This window comes from Neodiprion lecontei, chromosome 4 (assembly GCF_021901455.1).
Source record: "Neodiprion lecontei isolate iyNeoLeco1 chromosome 4, iyNeoLeco1.1, whole genome shotgun sequence".
Taxonomy (NCBI): Eukaryota; Metazoa; Arthropoda; class Insecta; order Hymenoptera; family Diprionidae; genus Neodiprion; species Neodiprion lecontei.
In genome coordinates, this window is record NC_060263.1 from 1,844,215 (window position 1) to 1,860,654 (window position 16,440).

Sequence of the window (16,440 nt, forward strand, 5' to 3'; positions counted from 1 at the left end):
TCCTTTTTTTTTGACCAAAAAATTTTTCGTCTCAGAATTGATTCGTATGACTCTTTCCCGACCAATTGGACCCCAAGGAACTCAGAAAACGCAGCAAAAGGAGCGTGGGATCAACGGGAGAGAAGATACGAGGAAAAAAGCACCTGCTGAAAAATGTCGAAAATTCAGGTTTTCGTTTTTTGGCTGTAACTTTCGATGCGTTGATCGCAGCGTATTGGGACTGCGCCCAATCGATTTCTCTCGCAAAATTACGTCGGAATAGTGCCACAATTAATTTATTCCAGCACTTTTGAAAATCGCGAAAATTTTCGCCAAAAATACAAAGGGGTTAACCTTCCTTTTTTTTTGACCAAAAAATTTTTCGTCTCAGAATTGATTCGTATGACTCTTTCCCGACCAATTGGACCCCAAGGAACTCAGAAAACGCAGCAAAAGGAGCGTGGGATCAACGGGAGAGAAGATACGAGGAAAAAAGCACCTGCTGAAAAATGTCGAAAATTCAGGTTTTCGTTTTTTGGCTGTAACTTTCGATGCGTTGATCGCAGCGTATTGGGACTGCGCCCAATCGATTTCTCTCGCAAAATTACGTCGGAATAGTGCCACAATTAATTTATTCCAGCACTTTTGAAAATCGCGAAAATTTTCGCCAAAAATACAAAGGGGTTAACCTTCCTTTTTTTTTGACCAAAAAATTTTTCGTCTCAGAATTGATTCGTATGACTCTTTCCCGACCAATTGGACCCCAAGGAACTCAGAAAACGCAGCAAAAGGAGCGTGGGATCAACGGGAGAGAAGATACGAGGAAAAAAGCACCTGCTGAAAAATGTCGAAAATTCAGGTTTTCGTTTTTTGGCTGTAACTTTCGATGCGTTGATCGCAGCGTATTGGGACTGCGCCCAATCGATTTCTCTCGCAAAATTACGTCGGAATAGTGCCACAATTAATTTATTCCAGCACTTTTGAAAATCGCGAAAATTTTCGCCAAAAATACAAAGGGGTTAACCTTCCTTTTTTTTTGACCAAAAAATTTTTCGTCTCAGAATTGATTCGTATGACTCTTTCCCGACCAATTGGACCCCAAGGAACTCAGAAAACGCAGCAAAAGGAGCGTGGGATCAACGGGAGAGAAGATACGAGGAAAAAAGCACCTGCTGAAAAATGTCGAAAATTCAGGTTTTCGTTTTTTGGCTGTAACTTTCGATGCGTTGATCGCAGCGTATTGGGACTGCGCCCAATCGATTTCTCTCGCAAAATTACGTCGGAATAGTGCCACAATTAATTTATTCCAGCACTTTTGAAAATCGCGAAAATTTTCGCCAAAAATACAAAGGGGTTAACCTTCCTTTTTTTTTTGACCAAAAAATTTTTCGTCTCAGAATTGATTCGTATGACTCTTTCCCGACCAATTGGACCCCAAGGAACTCAGAAAACGCAGCAAAAGGAGCGTGGGATCAACGGGAGAGAAGATACGAGGAAAAAAGCACCTGCTGAAAAATGTCGAAAATTCAGGTTTTCGTTTTTTGGCTGTAACTTTCGATGCGTTGATCGCAGCGTATTGGGACTGCGCCCAATCGATTTCTCTCGCAAAATTACGTCGGAATAGTGCCACAATTAATTTATTCCAGCACTTTTGAAAATCGCGAAAATTTTCGCCAAAAATACAAAGGGGTTAACCTTCCTTTTTTTTTGACCAAAAAATTTTTCGTCTCAGAATTGATTCGTATGACTCTTTCCCGACCAATTGGACCCCAAGGAACTCAGAAAACGCAGCAAAAGGAGCGTGGGATCAACGGGAGAGAAGATACGAGGAAAAAAGCACCTGCTGAAAAATGTCGAAAATTCAGGTTTTCGTTTTTTGGCTGTAACTTTCGATGCGTTGATCGCAGCGTATTGGGACTGCGCCCAATCGATTTCTCTCGCAAAATTACGTCGGAATAGTGCCACAATTAATTTATTCCAGCACTTTTGAAAATCGCGAAAATTTTCGCCAAAAATACAAAGGGGTTAACCTTCCTTTTTTTTTGACCAAAAAATTTTTCGTCTCAGAATTGATTCGTATGACTCTTTCCCGACCAATTGGACCCCAAGGAACTCAGAAAACGCAGCAAAAGGAGCGTGGGATCAACGGGAGAGAAGATACGAGGAAAAAAGCACCTGCTGAAAAATGTCGAAAATTCAGGTTTTCGTTTTTTGGCTGTAACTTTCGATGCGTTGATCGCAGCGTATTGGGACTGCGCCCAATCGATTTCTCTCGCAAAATTACGTCGGAATAGTGCCACAATTAATTTATTCCAGCACTTTTGAAAATCGCGAAAATTTTCGCCAAAAATTACAAAGGGGTTAACCTTCCTTTTTTTTTGACCAAAAAATTTTTCGTCTCAGAATTGATTCGTATGACTCTTTCCCGACCAATTGGACCCCAAGGAACTCAGAAAACGCAGCAAAAGGAGCGTGGGATCAACGGGAGAGAAGATACGAGGAAAAAAGCACCTGCTGAAAAATGTCGAAAATTCAGGTTTTCGTTTTTTGGCTGTAACTTTCGATGCGTTGATCGCAGCGTATTGGGACTGCGCCCAATCGATTTCTCTCGCAAAATTACGTCGGAATAGTGCCACAATTAATTTATTCCAGCACTTTTGAAAATCGCGAAAATTTTCGCCAAAAATACAAAGGGGTTAACCTTCCTTTTTTTTTGACCAAAAAATTTTTCGTCTCAGAATTGATTCGTATGACTCTTTCCCGACCAATTGGACCCCAAGGAACTCAGAAAACGCAGCAAAAGGAGCGTGGGATCAACGGGAGAGAAGATACGAGGAAAAAAGCACCTGCTGAAAAATGTCGAAAATTCAGGTTTTCGTTTTTTGGCTGTAACTTTCGATGCGTTGATCGCAGCGTATTGGGACTGCGCCCAATCGATTTCTCTCGCAAAATTACGTCGGAATAGTGCCACAATTAATTTATTCCAGCACTTTTGAAAATCGCGAAAATTTTCGCCAAAAATACAAAGGGGTTAACCTTCCTTTTTTTTTGACCAAAAAATTTTTCGTCTCAGAATTGATTCGTATGACTCTTTCCCGACCAATTGGACCCCAAGGAACTCAGAAAACGCAGCAAAAGGAGCGTGGGATCAACGGGAGAGAAGATACGAGGAAAAAAGCACCTGCTGAAAAATGTCGAAAATTCAGGTTTTCGTTTTTTGGCTGTAACTTTCGATGCGTTGATCGCAGCGTATTGGGACTGCGCCCAATCGATTTCTCTCGCAAAATTACGTCGGAATAGTGCCACAATTAATTTATTCCAGCACTTTTGAAAATCGCGAAAATTTTCGCCAAAAATACAAAGGGGTTAACCTTCCTTTTTTTTTGACCAAAAAATTTTTCGTCTCAGAATTGATTCGTATGACTCTTTCCCGACCAATTGGACCCCAAGGAACTCAGAAAACGCAGCAAAAGGAGCGTGGGATCAACGGGAGAGAAGATACGAGGAAAAAAGCACCTGCTGAAAAATGTCGAAAATTCAGGTTTTCGTTTTTTGGCTGTAACTTTCGATGCGTTGATCGCAGCGTATTGGGACTGCGCCCAATCGATTTCTCTCGCAAAATTACGTCGGAATAGTGCCACAATTAATTTATTCCAGCACTTTTGAAAATCGCGAAAATTTTCGCCAAAAATACAAAGGGGTTAACCTTCCTTTTTTTTTGACCAAAAAATTTTTCGTCTCAGAATTGATTCGTATGACTCTTTCCCGACCAATTGGACCCCAAGGAACTCAGAAAACGCAGCAAAAGGAGCGTGGGATCAACGGGAGAGAAGATACGAGGAAAAAAGCACCTGCTGAAAAATGTCGAAAATTCAGGTTTTCGTTTTTTGGCTGTAACTTTCGATGCGTTGATCGCAGCGTATTGGGACTGCGCCCAATCGATTTCTCTCGCAAAATTACGTCGGAATAGTGCCACAATTAATTTATTCCAGCACTTTTGAAAATCGCGAAAATTTTCGCCAAAAATACAAAGGGGTTAACCTTCCTTTTTTTTTGACCAAAAAATTTTTCGTCTCAGAATTGATTCGTATGACTCTTTCCCGACCAATTGGACCCCAAGGAACTCAGAAAACGCAGCAAAAGGAGCGTGGGATCAACGGGAGAGAAGATACGAGGAAAAAAGCACCTGCTGAAAAATGTCGAAAATTCAGGTTTTCGTTTTTTGGCTGTAACTTTCGATGCGTTGATCGCAGCGTATTGGGACTGCGCCCAATCGATTTCTCTCGCAAAATTACGTCGGAATAGTGCCACAATTAATTTATTCCAGCACTTTTGAAAATCGCGAAAATTTTCGCCAAAAATACAAAGGGGTTAACCTTCCTTTTTTTTTGACCAAAAAATTTTTCGTCTCAGAATTGATTCGTATGACTCTTTCCCGACCAATTGGACCCCAAGGAACTCAGAAAACGCAGCAAAAGGAGCGTGGGATCAACGGGAGAGAAGATACGAGGAAAAAAGCACCTGCTGAAAAATGTCGAAAATTCAGGTTCTCGTTTTTCGGCTCTAACTCTTCGTATGTTGCTCGCAGCGTATTGGTACTGCGTCCAATCGTTTTCTCTTGCAGAATTACGTCGGAATGGTGCATCAAAGAATTTATTCCAGCACTTTCCAAAATCGTCACAAACAAAAAGCCGAGAAAATGCAGATCAATTTTCGCATTCTTTGACTGTAGCGTTTAATCCGTTGCTTGCGGCAATGTGTAACTTTTCGCAGTTTGTTTTACACATAAAGTGACGTCGATATTTTTAAACCTCGTTAAAATGGTACTGAGCAATCAACGGAATCCGAGATATTTTTTGTTAATATTCCGTCAGGCACCAGGAAACCATCTGGCCCCCCCCCGGCTCAGGGGGGTCGCTCAAAAAGAGTGACTGATCAATTGATTGCTGTCGATACCGATCGTGTCTGTCTACATGCATTCTTGTTTGCTAACTTCAAAGTGCTCCCTATTCACGCACTACGTCTAATTGGAACTAGTTCAAGAATTCATCTACTGTTGTCAAACTGCTTTCATCCAAAACTTCATCGTGGTTAAATCCAATCAGCCGCTTCCCAAACATAACAAGATTTTACCGCTGTAATCGACAAAAATCCTAGACCTGATTGCATTGTGGGTGTACGATGCTGGCTACTTTTGGACGGAATCGAGTTGTGCAAGTAAACTATTGTCTGAATTCAAGTTCTTTCAATTTCAACAAGAAAGTGTTTCATATTTCAATATTATTATTTATTTTATTTCACCTCATATCTTACAGAGTATGGGTTTCCCCGTTATAAGGCATAAAGATGATACTTGTCATTGGCAATAATATCTGATATATTACATACAAAAAATACTTCCTACTTATATTGGTAAACGTGATTCTCTCGTAAGTGGTGTATGAATTCATTTTCCACAGTTAATTAATAATGCTCGTCGTCAGGAAATTGGTGTAGCTTTCTTCTCGGATTCAGCGGATTAATAACGGATATGCAGCACCTGCACAGGCATCTGACGTACCGGCATCGATGTTCCGCGCTTTGATATATCATGTGTTGGCAAGTTACGCTTATTCGAAACTCACAAGACCCCATCGCAGAGTATCGTCGGCTGTCGCAAGCGTCCAGCACCAGCGCACGTTAGCGATTAACATAACCTCTTGTGCTCCATAACCTGAAAGCAATAAGGCCCAAATAAATCACCACGTGAGAAGTAGAAAAGGAGCGTCAGTGAACGCAAGTTGGTGATCGAACTTCCGATAATAAACCGTTAATGAAAGTATCAAAATGGGTAAAAAGTCGAAGATTGGAAAGCAGCGGAAGGATAAATATTATCAGTTAGCCAAGGAGACAGGTTAGTGCTCTATATGAGAAATTCTAACCTAACTTAAAACTATCCACATTTTTTCAATGGCTTGATATTAATTGAAATTTTACCTTACCCAGGTTTCAGATCTCGTGCGGCGTTCAAGTTGATCCAACTCAATCGTAAATTCGAATTCTTGCAAAAGTCCAGAGTATGCATAGATCTCTGCGCTGCTCCTGGTGGTTGGATGCAAGTCGCCCGGCAGAACATGCCCGTGTCGTCAATCGTCATCGGCATAGATCTATTTCCGATAAAACCGATACCCGGCTGTATCAGCATTACCGAAGACATTACAACGGACAAATGTCGTGTCGCCATCTCCCGAGAGTTGAAAACGTGGAAGGCTGACGTTGTTCTCAACGACGGAGCCCCAAATGTTGGTAAAAATTGGCTGCACGATGCCTATCAGCAAACCTGCTTGACTCTGTCGGCTCTTAAAGTTGCCACACAATTTCTCAGACCTGGAGGATGGTTTGTCACTAAAGTCTTCAGGTCCAAGGATTATCATCCGCTTGTCTGGGTCCTGAAACAACTATTCAAGAAGGTATTATTAGTTGCTATGTATTAGCAGATCCAAGCAAACATTAAATAATAAATATTTAAGCAGCTAACGCATATTGTTTTCGATTCAGGTACATGCCACAAAGCCTCAGGCTTCGCGTAACGAGTCAGCAGAAATATTTGTCGTATGTCAGTATTACATTGCACCGGATAAGCTTGACCCTAAATTTTTGGACCCCAAATATGTTTTCTCCGAACTGGACGTCGAGTCCAAGAATAAATTGAACGTCTTTCATCCAGAGAAGGCAAAAAAAGCCAAAGCTGAAGGATATGCTGAGAACGACTATACACTCCATCATAAGATGTCTGTCTCGGATTTCATAGCGAGAGAAAGCGGAATTGAAGCACTGCAATATGCTTCAGAAATTTATATCGACGACGAGAGAATAGCATCTCATCCAAAAACAACCAAGGAAATATTAGAATGCTGCAAGGATATAAAAGTCTTGGGTAGGAAAGAATTAAGGTCTCTGTTAGCTTGGTGGAAATTGTTGAAGGAGGAATACTGTAAACCCGAAGAAGATGCAGAAGCATCGACTCTGAACAAAGACGAAAGTACAGACCAAGTAAGGCCGCTGACCCTGGATGATGAAGAGGACAAAGAAGATTTAGCGATTGAAGAGGAAATCTCGGAACTCAAGGCGGAAGAATTGAGAGAAGCAAAAAGAAAACGAAAGAAGGCCAACAAAGAGAGACAAAAATTGAACGATCGATTGAACTTGAAAATGGTACACAAAGGAGACGAGGGGCCCAAGCTTGAAGGAGACGACATGTTTGACTTGAAAGAAATTAAAACACGCCAGCATTTGAACACCGTCATAGACCAAACACCTGACATGGTCGCTGAAAGTGAACCAGAATCTGACGACGAGAATTTTCTGCCAAAAAAATTAAGGTACGAAAAAGACACAGGGCACTTGGACAGCTCCGGGAAGTACTATAAGACGGAAGATAGTGAGCCTGAAGACACGGATGCAGATGATTCGGACAGTGATAAATCCGGGCTAGGTATGTAATCCATTCCTCGACCCCAATTTCTAATTATTCTGATGCTGTAGACATTTTATAACCATTTCACATTATGAATATCTGCATAACTGTCAAATTATATTGCACACAGGACTCAGTGAATCTGAAAACGAAACTCTTCAGGGTCAATCTAGAAAGAGGGGACTCGGAGAAGACACTACCAGCAATCCATTGGTCACAGATCTGGATGGACGAGACAAAATATCTAAAAGAGCACAGAAAGCAGAGCTGTGGTATGAAAGGGACATATTTAAAAATTTAGAAAACGACGGAGACGCGGATATTGAACTTGACAAAATGGCACAGCAATTGAAGAATAAAGGAGGAAGCATACTTGGTGAGGCAAAGTTAAATGCTAAGAAGCAAAAGAGTAATGAGAACGCACGTAGTGAGGATAGTGATGAGGAAGTCAGCAGCGATTCGGACGATTCAGATTACGACATTGAGGAAGCGATGACTGATGATAAAAAACCTAAAAAAGTAAACGGGAAAGGCGGATTTGAAATTGTTAAAAAAGAGAATCGTAAGTAAATGGACAACTTGTTTCGATTAGTCTTGTATCCAGTAATTAAAATCTCACCCCGAAATTTCACAATGATTCTAATTCGGTTTTGGCACTGTCAAATTCAATCAATAATGTCCGAATGTTTTCAGCATTCACAAAGAAAAGTAAGAGAAAATTAACGGACGAGGATTTGGCACTGGGTTCGCTGCTGGTGCAGAGTAAAAAGGCTCGGAGGGAACTTGTGGACGCAGCATGGAACCGTTACGCTTTCAACGACGAAAAACTACCCGAATGGTTTATCGAAGACGAAGAAAAACACATGAAAAAGGAGGCGCCTGTTCCGAAGGAACTCGTAGACGATTACAGAAAAAAAGTAGAAGACCTGAACGTCAGGCCGATCAAAAAAGTGCTCGAAGCGAAGGCAAGGAAGAAGAAGAGGGCTGTGCGTAGGTTGGAAAAGGCAAAGAAAAAGGCGGAGTCACTGATCGACAACGTGGATCTTACTGATGGCGAAAAAGCAAAACAAGTCAAAGCGTAAGTAATTCTCATCGTATTATTACAATCAATGAAATTGTAGTATTTGTGGTATCGAAAAATTTGTACAAACACCTGCGTCCGATGGTTTCTTCAATTAGTTGTTTATTTTTTATAGATTATACAGAAAGGCGCACAAGGAGCCGAAGAAGGAGGTGACATACGTCGTTGCGAAGAAACACTCGATGCAAAAGCGGGCGATAAGACCGGCAGGGGTTAAAGGACAATACAAAGTCGTCGATCCTAGAATGAAGAAAGATTTGAGAGCTGCCAAAGCGAAATCCAAGACCAAGGGTCGCGGTAAAAAAAGCAAAGGGGGAGGAAAGCCACCGAGAGGTAAACCCAAGGCGGCCAAAGCTAAGAAAGCTAAATAACAGGTTAATTCAAATTCCCATACGAACTGCGGCATTCGATTCCCGTAAAAAATACGAAATATTTATTTAAAAAAAAAACACACACACACACGCACACGTAATCAATGCATATCGATTAATCGTTGTAAAACGTGTATTAAGAAAATAAGCCGCCAATGTAAGTGCATGAGAAAAATGAATTGTTTTCGAAACCTTCAAGCGCCGTCGTCTACGATTCTACGTGTTTTGAATAAAAATTAATTGTTGACAACATGTACGTTTTGTCTTTTGTCACTTATCTCCTTCACTTATCCTATCTCGGAAACATAGTCTCATTTTGAGTGGTATAAAGCAATCACCTCGTACAAACAGTTCTATTTACTTAGGATTACAGTGCTCTAAGATACGGGGCTATATATTATTGCCTATTATTTCAAATCAGCAACTTTGTGTTGAAATGACGTTTCTAATCACGTATCTATTGTCGAAGAGCTCCTGCTTACTGAATTCGATTACACGCAGAGGGCATTTCCATACGACGTTTTGGCACTGTGGATAATCGCGTCAATAATTATCCGAATTCAAACTGCCAAGTTTTCAGCAAAACATATCAGGAGGCAGATATAAAATCGCGGCAATTTCTCACATATATTTTCAAATTTAGAATTTGTCTCAGATCTCTATATACCATTCACATATCGAACATCGAGACAAGTTTTCCTTAACTAGCTTTACCATTTTTTTTATTCATTTATTTTTTTTGAATTTTTTTAATATTTTGCACGCTTCATTAATTTCTGGATGAATAAAGTTCACCGCTGTGGAAAGAGAAAAAAACAATTTTAAACGCCTATAATTAGTAATGAGAAAGATTGCCATGCCGTTGTAATTTGTGCATCGCAAATGTTTATTTGCAAGGCACCCGTTTTTCATTCTCTGCCCGATGTCACGTGAATAATAATTATTAATGATAATTAGTCTTCCGTACAATGGTATAACGGTCAATAACAAAATCACGATACCTCCGTCCTCACCTACAAGCGTCTGATTTGCCAGATTATTTTTACCCACGCGAAACAAACAGCCAGTCAACGAATTATCACGAAAAGAAGAAAATCATATTGCAAACACTCTTAGTTAACAGTAATCTCAACAATTTTTTCGCAAAATATTGCTGACTAGGAATATAATTTTCTTCCATTCGTCGGTGTATTATTTTATTCATCATATACCGTATACGCACGTTATAACGATAGAATATTTCAAACATAAGAATGTCGTCAGACTTTTGAAATTTGAGTAATACGTCGTAGGCGAGCGTAAAAATACGGCGTTACTTTTTCCTTCTCTTTCTATCAGCGTTTTTTTTTTTTTATTTCCTACATAACGCGAAGAGTGTCCTTGAACTTTGAACTTGTACAGAGCGAAACGCGGATTATTGAAGGTCAAAGACTACGCAAACGAACCAGGGAACTTTTATTTCACGCCTCGCGTCATTTTTGTTTGTTCAATCGATACTGTAAATACGGTTTCTCAACACACGCACGGAATAAAGTCAAGTTACGGCAAAGTCTGAAACGTACATATTTTACATACAGAAATAAATTGTCATGGTAAATGCATATTGCTTGCATATTATATCCAAATACCGCATAAACATGCTTGTCTCGTATAGATATTTAATTACCTACAGCATCCTTGTATTAAACATTGTACGATACTTACTTACATACGCATAAAAACACACGTGCATTATACCCACACGATGAATAATTAATATCCATGCATACAGGCGGTATATTGTAATTACTTTAACCATCAGGCGTCAGGATTCAAAGTATAAACAATTAACGTCCGAGTACCTGCTTCGCGTACGTTACAATGTCCGCTACGCGTATAACATTGCGTATAACAGTCGAAGCGGAGTGAAGTGAAAAATAGAGAAAATAAAAATCGAATACTAAATCGCTCGTGTCGATATAGATCGCAGACGCGGTGTAATTATACATGCATGTGTATATGTATGCCGATAGCAAGCGTACAGCACGTATACAACATCGCGGTAAAATTGAATATACCGAGTGTGTATACATATTAACAAATCGTCATTACAGAGCGGGGCGTGTGGCCTCCGTTAAACTTGACCTTGTTTTATTTTCAAACAACCCTGTAACAGCCGCGTGTATCCGTGACATATATCCATCACTGTGTTGGTATACGTACAAATGCATTCCCATTTGGAGCCACTTGCTGTGAAAACGGTTGTAAGAAAATCGAGGAAATAAAATTGTTTGAGATAAAAATTTGATTGTGTTTTCACTGGTTAGAATATCCGCGATATCCGTTTCTCGCCCCTCGATTGATCGCTTGGATCGATCCCTGTTTCTCAACAATACGAAATCTGCTAGGTATACATATATACATGTATACCGTGTGTTGAACATTATTGTACGTACAACGTACATACGTATCTTGCATTGCGCAATCGTAGACAATAATTTATATAACAAGAGACCGTGACGAGTCTACAATCTGGCAATGAACTTGACCCTTAAGCGGATTCTATTAAGGCCTATCTACGCATGCATGTCGCTATAGGTATGCAGCTAAAACTATGCAAACTAGGCATACGAGGCGGGCAGAGAAGTATACCTACATGTCGTGCATATGTACACACACAATACCGAGGGCATTTGTTCGCATAGTTGCACCAATGGTCTTGCGGCACTTGACTACCTCCATGTGTACGTATGCGCTCGATTATGAGCATAATGCCGTCGATGGTTAGCACACATCCAGGTGGGCATACATGCCCGCTCCGTGTTTACCTACCTAGATGTAAACGACGCGAAGGTCAAGTGCATCATGCTAGGAAATAGCTGCGGCGACGCGCAGCTTTAACCAAGGACGCGAGACTCCGAATGCTCGGTATGATATATGATAGATGTACCTGTTATACGAATGTGCATCGTCGTTATGATTACGGAAGGTGCTACGACCACCGAGGCTCGTTAAACCAAGCGGAATGGAGAAGCGAAGGAGAAAATCCAACGTTTCGTGTTTTTATGCTCTATTTTTTTTTTTTTAATACTCTTACGGATGATAAACGGGGAACCAAGTACCTGGGTATTATGCATGTTCTGTATCCGCGAAAAACGATGCGCGGTTATATACCGTCGCCTGCTTCTCATTTGCATCATCAAACTAGGTATGTTTGTCATCGCAAACAAACGCGCGGCATAAAATCGCGTCAATTCAACCTTGAGGATGCTTCGGTCGCTTATGTCATTTTTAAGCCGGATTTTTTTTTTTCTTCTCATCCTACAGAGATAAACGATCGGCGAACCGGCGAGTGGGCGTCGGTTGCCTAGTTGCCTTGATTTTGGAGGATTTTTATCTTTTCTATTTCAAAAGAATCGCGCGTTTACGAGTACATAATTTTATAAAAGCGCGCAATCGACGCCGCCTGCATAGCGGCAACCCAAGTTACGTTGGTACAATCCAGGCTGCTATACTTGGCGGAAATATACAAAGGGCGTAACGGGGCGGGAAATTTGGCAAGTTCTTCGCTTCTTGTTTACTTCGTTTAATCGTCGCTCGACGATATTGTGTAAAAAGCGAACCACTACCACGGCAATAAAAGGTAACACATACCGAGACTTATGAACGTACTTTAAATTTCGACGCAGTATTTATTTTCAAATATTATTCGACGCTGTTTCCAATATGTTTAAAAAGAAATTACAAACGTCGCGCCAAACCGACGAAAACTCAAATTTACAATTGTATATATATAAAAGATAAAAAAAAAAAAAAAAAAAAAACAAGCAAACAATACAGGAACGCGATTAGCTTATCGCTTCCGTTATTGCAATCATTGTCCGGTCATTAAAATATAATTACGGAAAAAATATCTTCGCTCTGACATTGACGCGTGTAACAAAATGCCGCGCGGATCCCTCTTATCATCAGCCTCGTACCAAATAAATTTTCCAAACCGAAAGCGCTGACGCGGCTGGTACCGGAAGTGGTATAAGGTTATCGGCGACGCAGCTTTGACACGCGCGGATTCTGAGCGGTATTTGAAAATAATACGTATACATCGGCCGTTCTTTCGTAGTCGATATTTCAACAGAGATCGTTCCTTGTTTGTTTGCCGTTTTTTCTTCTTTCTTTCTTTCCTTCCGTGTTCCACATTTATTTCCGATATCCCGGTCCCTCAGCCCTCCGTGGTCCTCCCGCCCCCGCCGTTTTTCCACCTGTCGCCATTTGTCAGCGATACCGAGCAAGTAAGTGCGATGATGCAACTGCGTAGCGTCGGGACGCTGCGCGGTCGATGTCAAGGCCAAGGTCGTCTCGTCAGTCGCGTCGATCGCCGTTTAAAGTCCGTTGCACGCGGTGAAACTTCGTCCCGTCCGCGTGCACGTTACAGGCATTCGTAGACGTGAGGGGCATGTGTGTCCATACCCTGTGTAAACCGACTAATGGCCGCGGGGTGAGAGGATATAGGGGAACGATTATTCAGCTAACATATAGTCAGTCATCCTACCTCAACAACAAATCACGGTTATCGTTATACTCGCGGTTCTGTGTACGCACGCCTAGGGTACGGGGCCAGAGTTTACGGACTGTTTGCAAAGCAGTTTACCGCATATGACGGAAAAATACTTTGCCACTTTTCGAGTACGAGCGAGTGACGCAACTCTAAAAAATAAATTATCGTAAAACCTGATGATAGTGAAAGAAAATATTTACAGACCGTTACCGATTATTTTCATATTTCTTATTTATTTTTACGCGTACACCTTACGGACTTGCGTATACATATACTCGTATTAGTTTATTTCTTTCGTATCGTGGTCAATTAATCATTTTTCGTATAAATTAGAATTGAAAACGAAGTAAGGACATCAAGGTGATGCCCGATACTCCTATTTTGGTAACAAAAACCGTTATACAAATTTCTCCGAGACGATTAATCTTGCGAATAAAAGTCGAAACAGCCAACTGCGGAATTGTTTGGCGCATTTCGATGTTGATTGATGTAAGATTAATTGGATCACTGTACAAAAAACATAAACGAAAAAATATATATATATACGTATAAGTCCGTAAGGTGTACACACAAGAATAAATTTATAAAAATATTCCAATAATTGCTATCGACCACTAAATATTTCCCTACCTCCTCCAGGTTTAGCGACAATTTTTTTTCTCAACATTTGTCACAAATTTGTCGAGTGATTTACCTTAAAGAAAAAAAGATTCAAGTTAATAAATGAACCACCCTGCTATATTGTACACCCTGGCTTTGCTCTACATAAATTCGATGGCGTCTTTCGTGCTTTTGGTAACTATTGAATTAGCCTGAAAACCATCGTACGATTACAGTATTTATTTTCTACAACGACATGTTGTTTAAAGCTCCGGATCAAACAAGACAAATTCCACAGCCGGTCCGAGAGTCCAAATTCACGACCCGACCGAGATTATAACAAACACATCCTATTTACCGATCCTAGTATGAGCGATTCTAACGCGAGCAGATGGTTTATTATTTAAATTTCAAGGTGTCTTGAAATCGGTAGAACGATGAGAAGGGACCCCCCGATCGTCCTTGCGCGTTGTCTCTCCTCCTCGAGGGTTTGTAATCGAATTGCGCAACCCTCCAGTTTCTTCTCCCGCATCTGGATTGTGTAATATACGGTTAAGAGGAGGAGAACTCGCTTTTCGCCCCGCGGGTCGTCAGGGAGTACGGGGTTGCTGATGGAAAGGGACCGTTAAGCCCGACGTATACCGGGAGAGTTTAAGGTCAGGGTTGACCTAGCTGCGAAGTTCGAGAAACACTCGTACACAGGTGAATCGAAACAACACCCACACAACCCACGCTCGTATCCGAATAGCTAACTGCTCGCCGTTTCATCGAACGAGCTGCGCGCGCTTCGACGCTTGCGTCGCGATGCCTCAGCCACTGTCAAGGTCATTCTCGGTCACGGGCGACGCTCGTTTGCTGATCCAGGGACGAGGCGAACAAGAGCGGCAAAACCGGCAAAACTCGAACCTTCCGTACTCCGTCCTTGATTTGCGTTACACAAGCAATTCCCGAGAGGAGGAAGAATTTTTTAATGCAGAGATTAAAAAAATAAAACAAACGAAACAAATGGCGGTCAAACGAACCCGGCTGGTATCCTTTCCTCCCACTTTGTACCCCTGACCTTCCTGTGAATAATTTCCCTCCGAGCCTACATCAAACATGCAGGAGGCATGGTCCCGGGTTCCAACCCCCACCCCCACAAGGTTCGTACGCGCCTGCCTTCCTGGATTCCCAAGTCCCCCAAGGGGTGACAGGGTTAAACCGAGCGCCGAGGGTGCGGACAAGTTCAAGGCCGCAATGTCCGGGCCGCGCCCGGGCGAGCCAACCCAAATACGATTTCACCTCCCCTGCAATCGGGAAATAAAAATGGTACCCGCTTAGTGTGTGTGTGTGTGTGTGTGTGTGTGTGTGTGTGTGTGTGTGTGTGTGTGTGGGGGGGGGGGGGGGGGGGGGGGGTCATGGTCGAGAGCCTCCGGAACCCTTCTACAGAGGTCGAGTATCGTGAAAACTTCCCAAAGCTGCTCTAGTTTTCCGAAATTTTATACTCTATCCAGTCACACATCGTGTACCTGGTGAAAATGATTTTTACAATTCTCTAAGAATTTTTAAGAAATTTTTACAACATTTCGTACATTTATGTGCAAAAAATTGTAAACACGCACGGTCTCTCATAAAAATTTGCAGATTTCCCATGAAAATTTGCATTCCCTCGGTAAAAAATTTACAAGCTGATGCAATTTTTTTTTTATACAATTAAAAATTTTCATCAAGGATGGACATTGGTTTTCCTATTGCAATTACAAATGTATAACCTATGAGAAAGAAGAAATGAGGAGATATAACGATAATTATCGGTCGATTTCAGCCAACGTCCCGAATAACTTGAAAATTACCGACTACAATAATGTCCGGAATAACGAATGGACGTAAACAATTGAGAAATCCTACGTAACATTAGTGTGTATATTAATAGATGTTGTGAGAATTCATCGTTTCTATTACGAAACGGACTAGAATAATTCTGTAAAAATTACAACGCTTACGTCTCGTAATTTCCAAGTACCAAAAGCGTGTAATGTGTTTAATTTTTTTCTTTTTGTTTTTTTTTTTCAACATTCGTTTCGTTCTCGTCTCCCAGTTTCACCGAGGCTCCGTTGTCGCGGGAAAACCAATTCCCTCGTTTCTATTTTCCGCTTGGTAGCGTGGGCGAGGCGCCTTTATACATCGACGCAACGACCTTGAACTTCATCTTGCCGTTCGCTGACGTCACGTTCCTCTCGACCCCTCGATCTCCCTCACCATAAACTCCCTCCGCGATACGGTCTAAATTATTTATTAAACATTTTTCTTTTCTCGCTCGTTCCGTCCTGACGTGCATATGCTGTTCCAGCGGGTTTACAGCCACCGGATCCAATATCCACATGCATACGCTGCGAAAACCTTACACGTGGCGAAAAATTTTCAACGTTGCAAAAAAAAA

General features: G+C 41.4%; 1 protein-coding gene and 1 long non-coding RNA gene across 4 annotated transcripts in view; one reads left to right on the forward strand and one right to left on the reverse strand.

Annotated features, from left to right (window-relative positions):
- Nucleotides 1-5,552: 5,552 nt before the first annotated feature.
- Nucleotides 5,553-16,440, reverse strand: part of LOC124294175 — a 96,471-nt gene continuing 85,583 nt past the window's right edge. For all 3 annotated transcript variants that reach the window (XR_006904090.1, XR_006904089.1, XR_006904091.1), the window contains 2 exons: nt 5,961-6,416; nt 5,553-5,692 (listed from right to left, as the gene is read on the reverse strand). This is a non-coding gene — a long non-coding RNA (uncharacterized LOC124294175). The remainder of the gene's footprint in view (nt 5,693-5,960; nt 6,417-16,440) is intronic.
- Nucleotides 5,665-8,992, forward strand: LOC107222401 (pre-rRNA 2'-O-ribose RNA methyltransferase FTSJ3). The gene is made up of 6 exons (XM_015661760.2): nt 5,665-5,872; nt 5,965-6,428; nt 6,517-7,453; nt 7,566-7,997; nt 8,129-8,513; nt 8,632-8,992. The coding sequence occupies exons 1-6, from the start codon at nt 5,806-5,808 to the stop codon at nt 8,885-8,887; spliced, it is 2,541 nt and encodes an 846-aa protein (XP_015517246.1). The 5' UTR covers nt 5,665-5,805; the 3' UTR covers nt 8,888-8,992.

What these genes read in the sequence shown, in the direction of transcription:
- LOC107222401 (XM_015661760.2), top strand. Translation starts at nt 5,806, where the DNA reads ATGGGTAAAAAGTCGAAGATTGGAAAGCAGCGGAAGGATAAATATTAT. An exon ending in TGAAACAACTATTCAAGAAG is followed by an intron (nt 6,429 to 6,516) that starts GTATTATTAGTT and finishes TTTTCGATTCAG; the next exon opens with GTACATGCCACAAAGCCTCA. An exon ending in AATTGTTAAAAAAGAGAATC is followed by an intron (nt 7,998 to 8,128) that starts GTAAGTAAATGG and finishes GAATGTTTTCAG; the next exon opens with CATTCACAAAGAAAAGTAAG.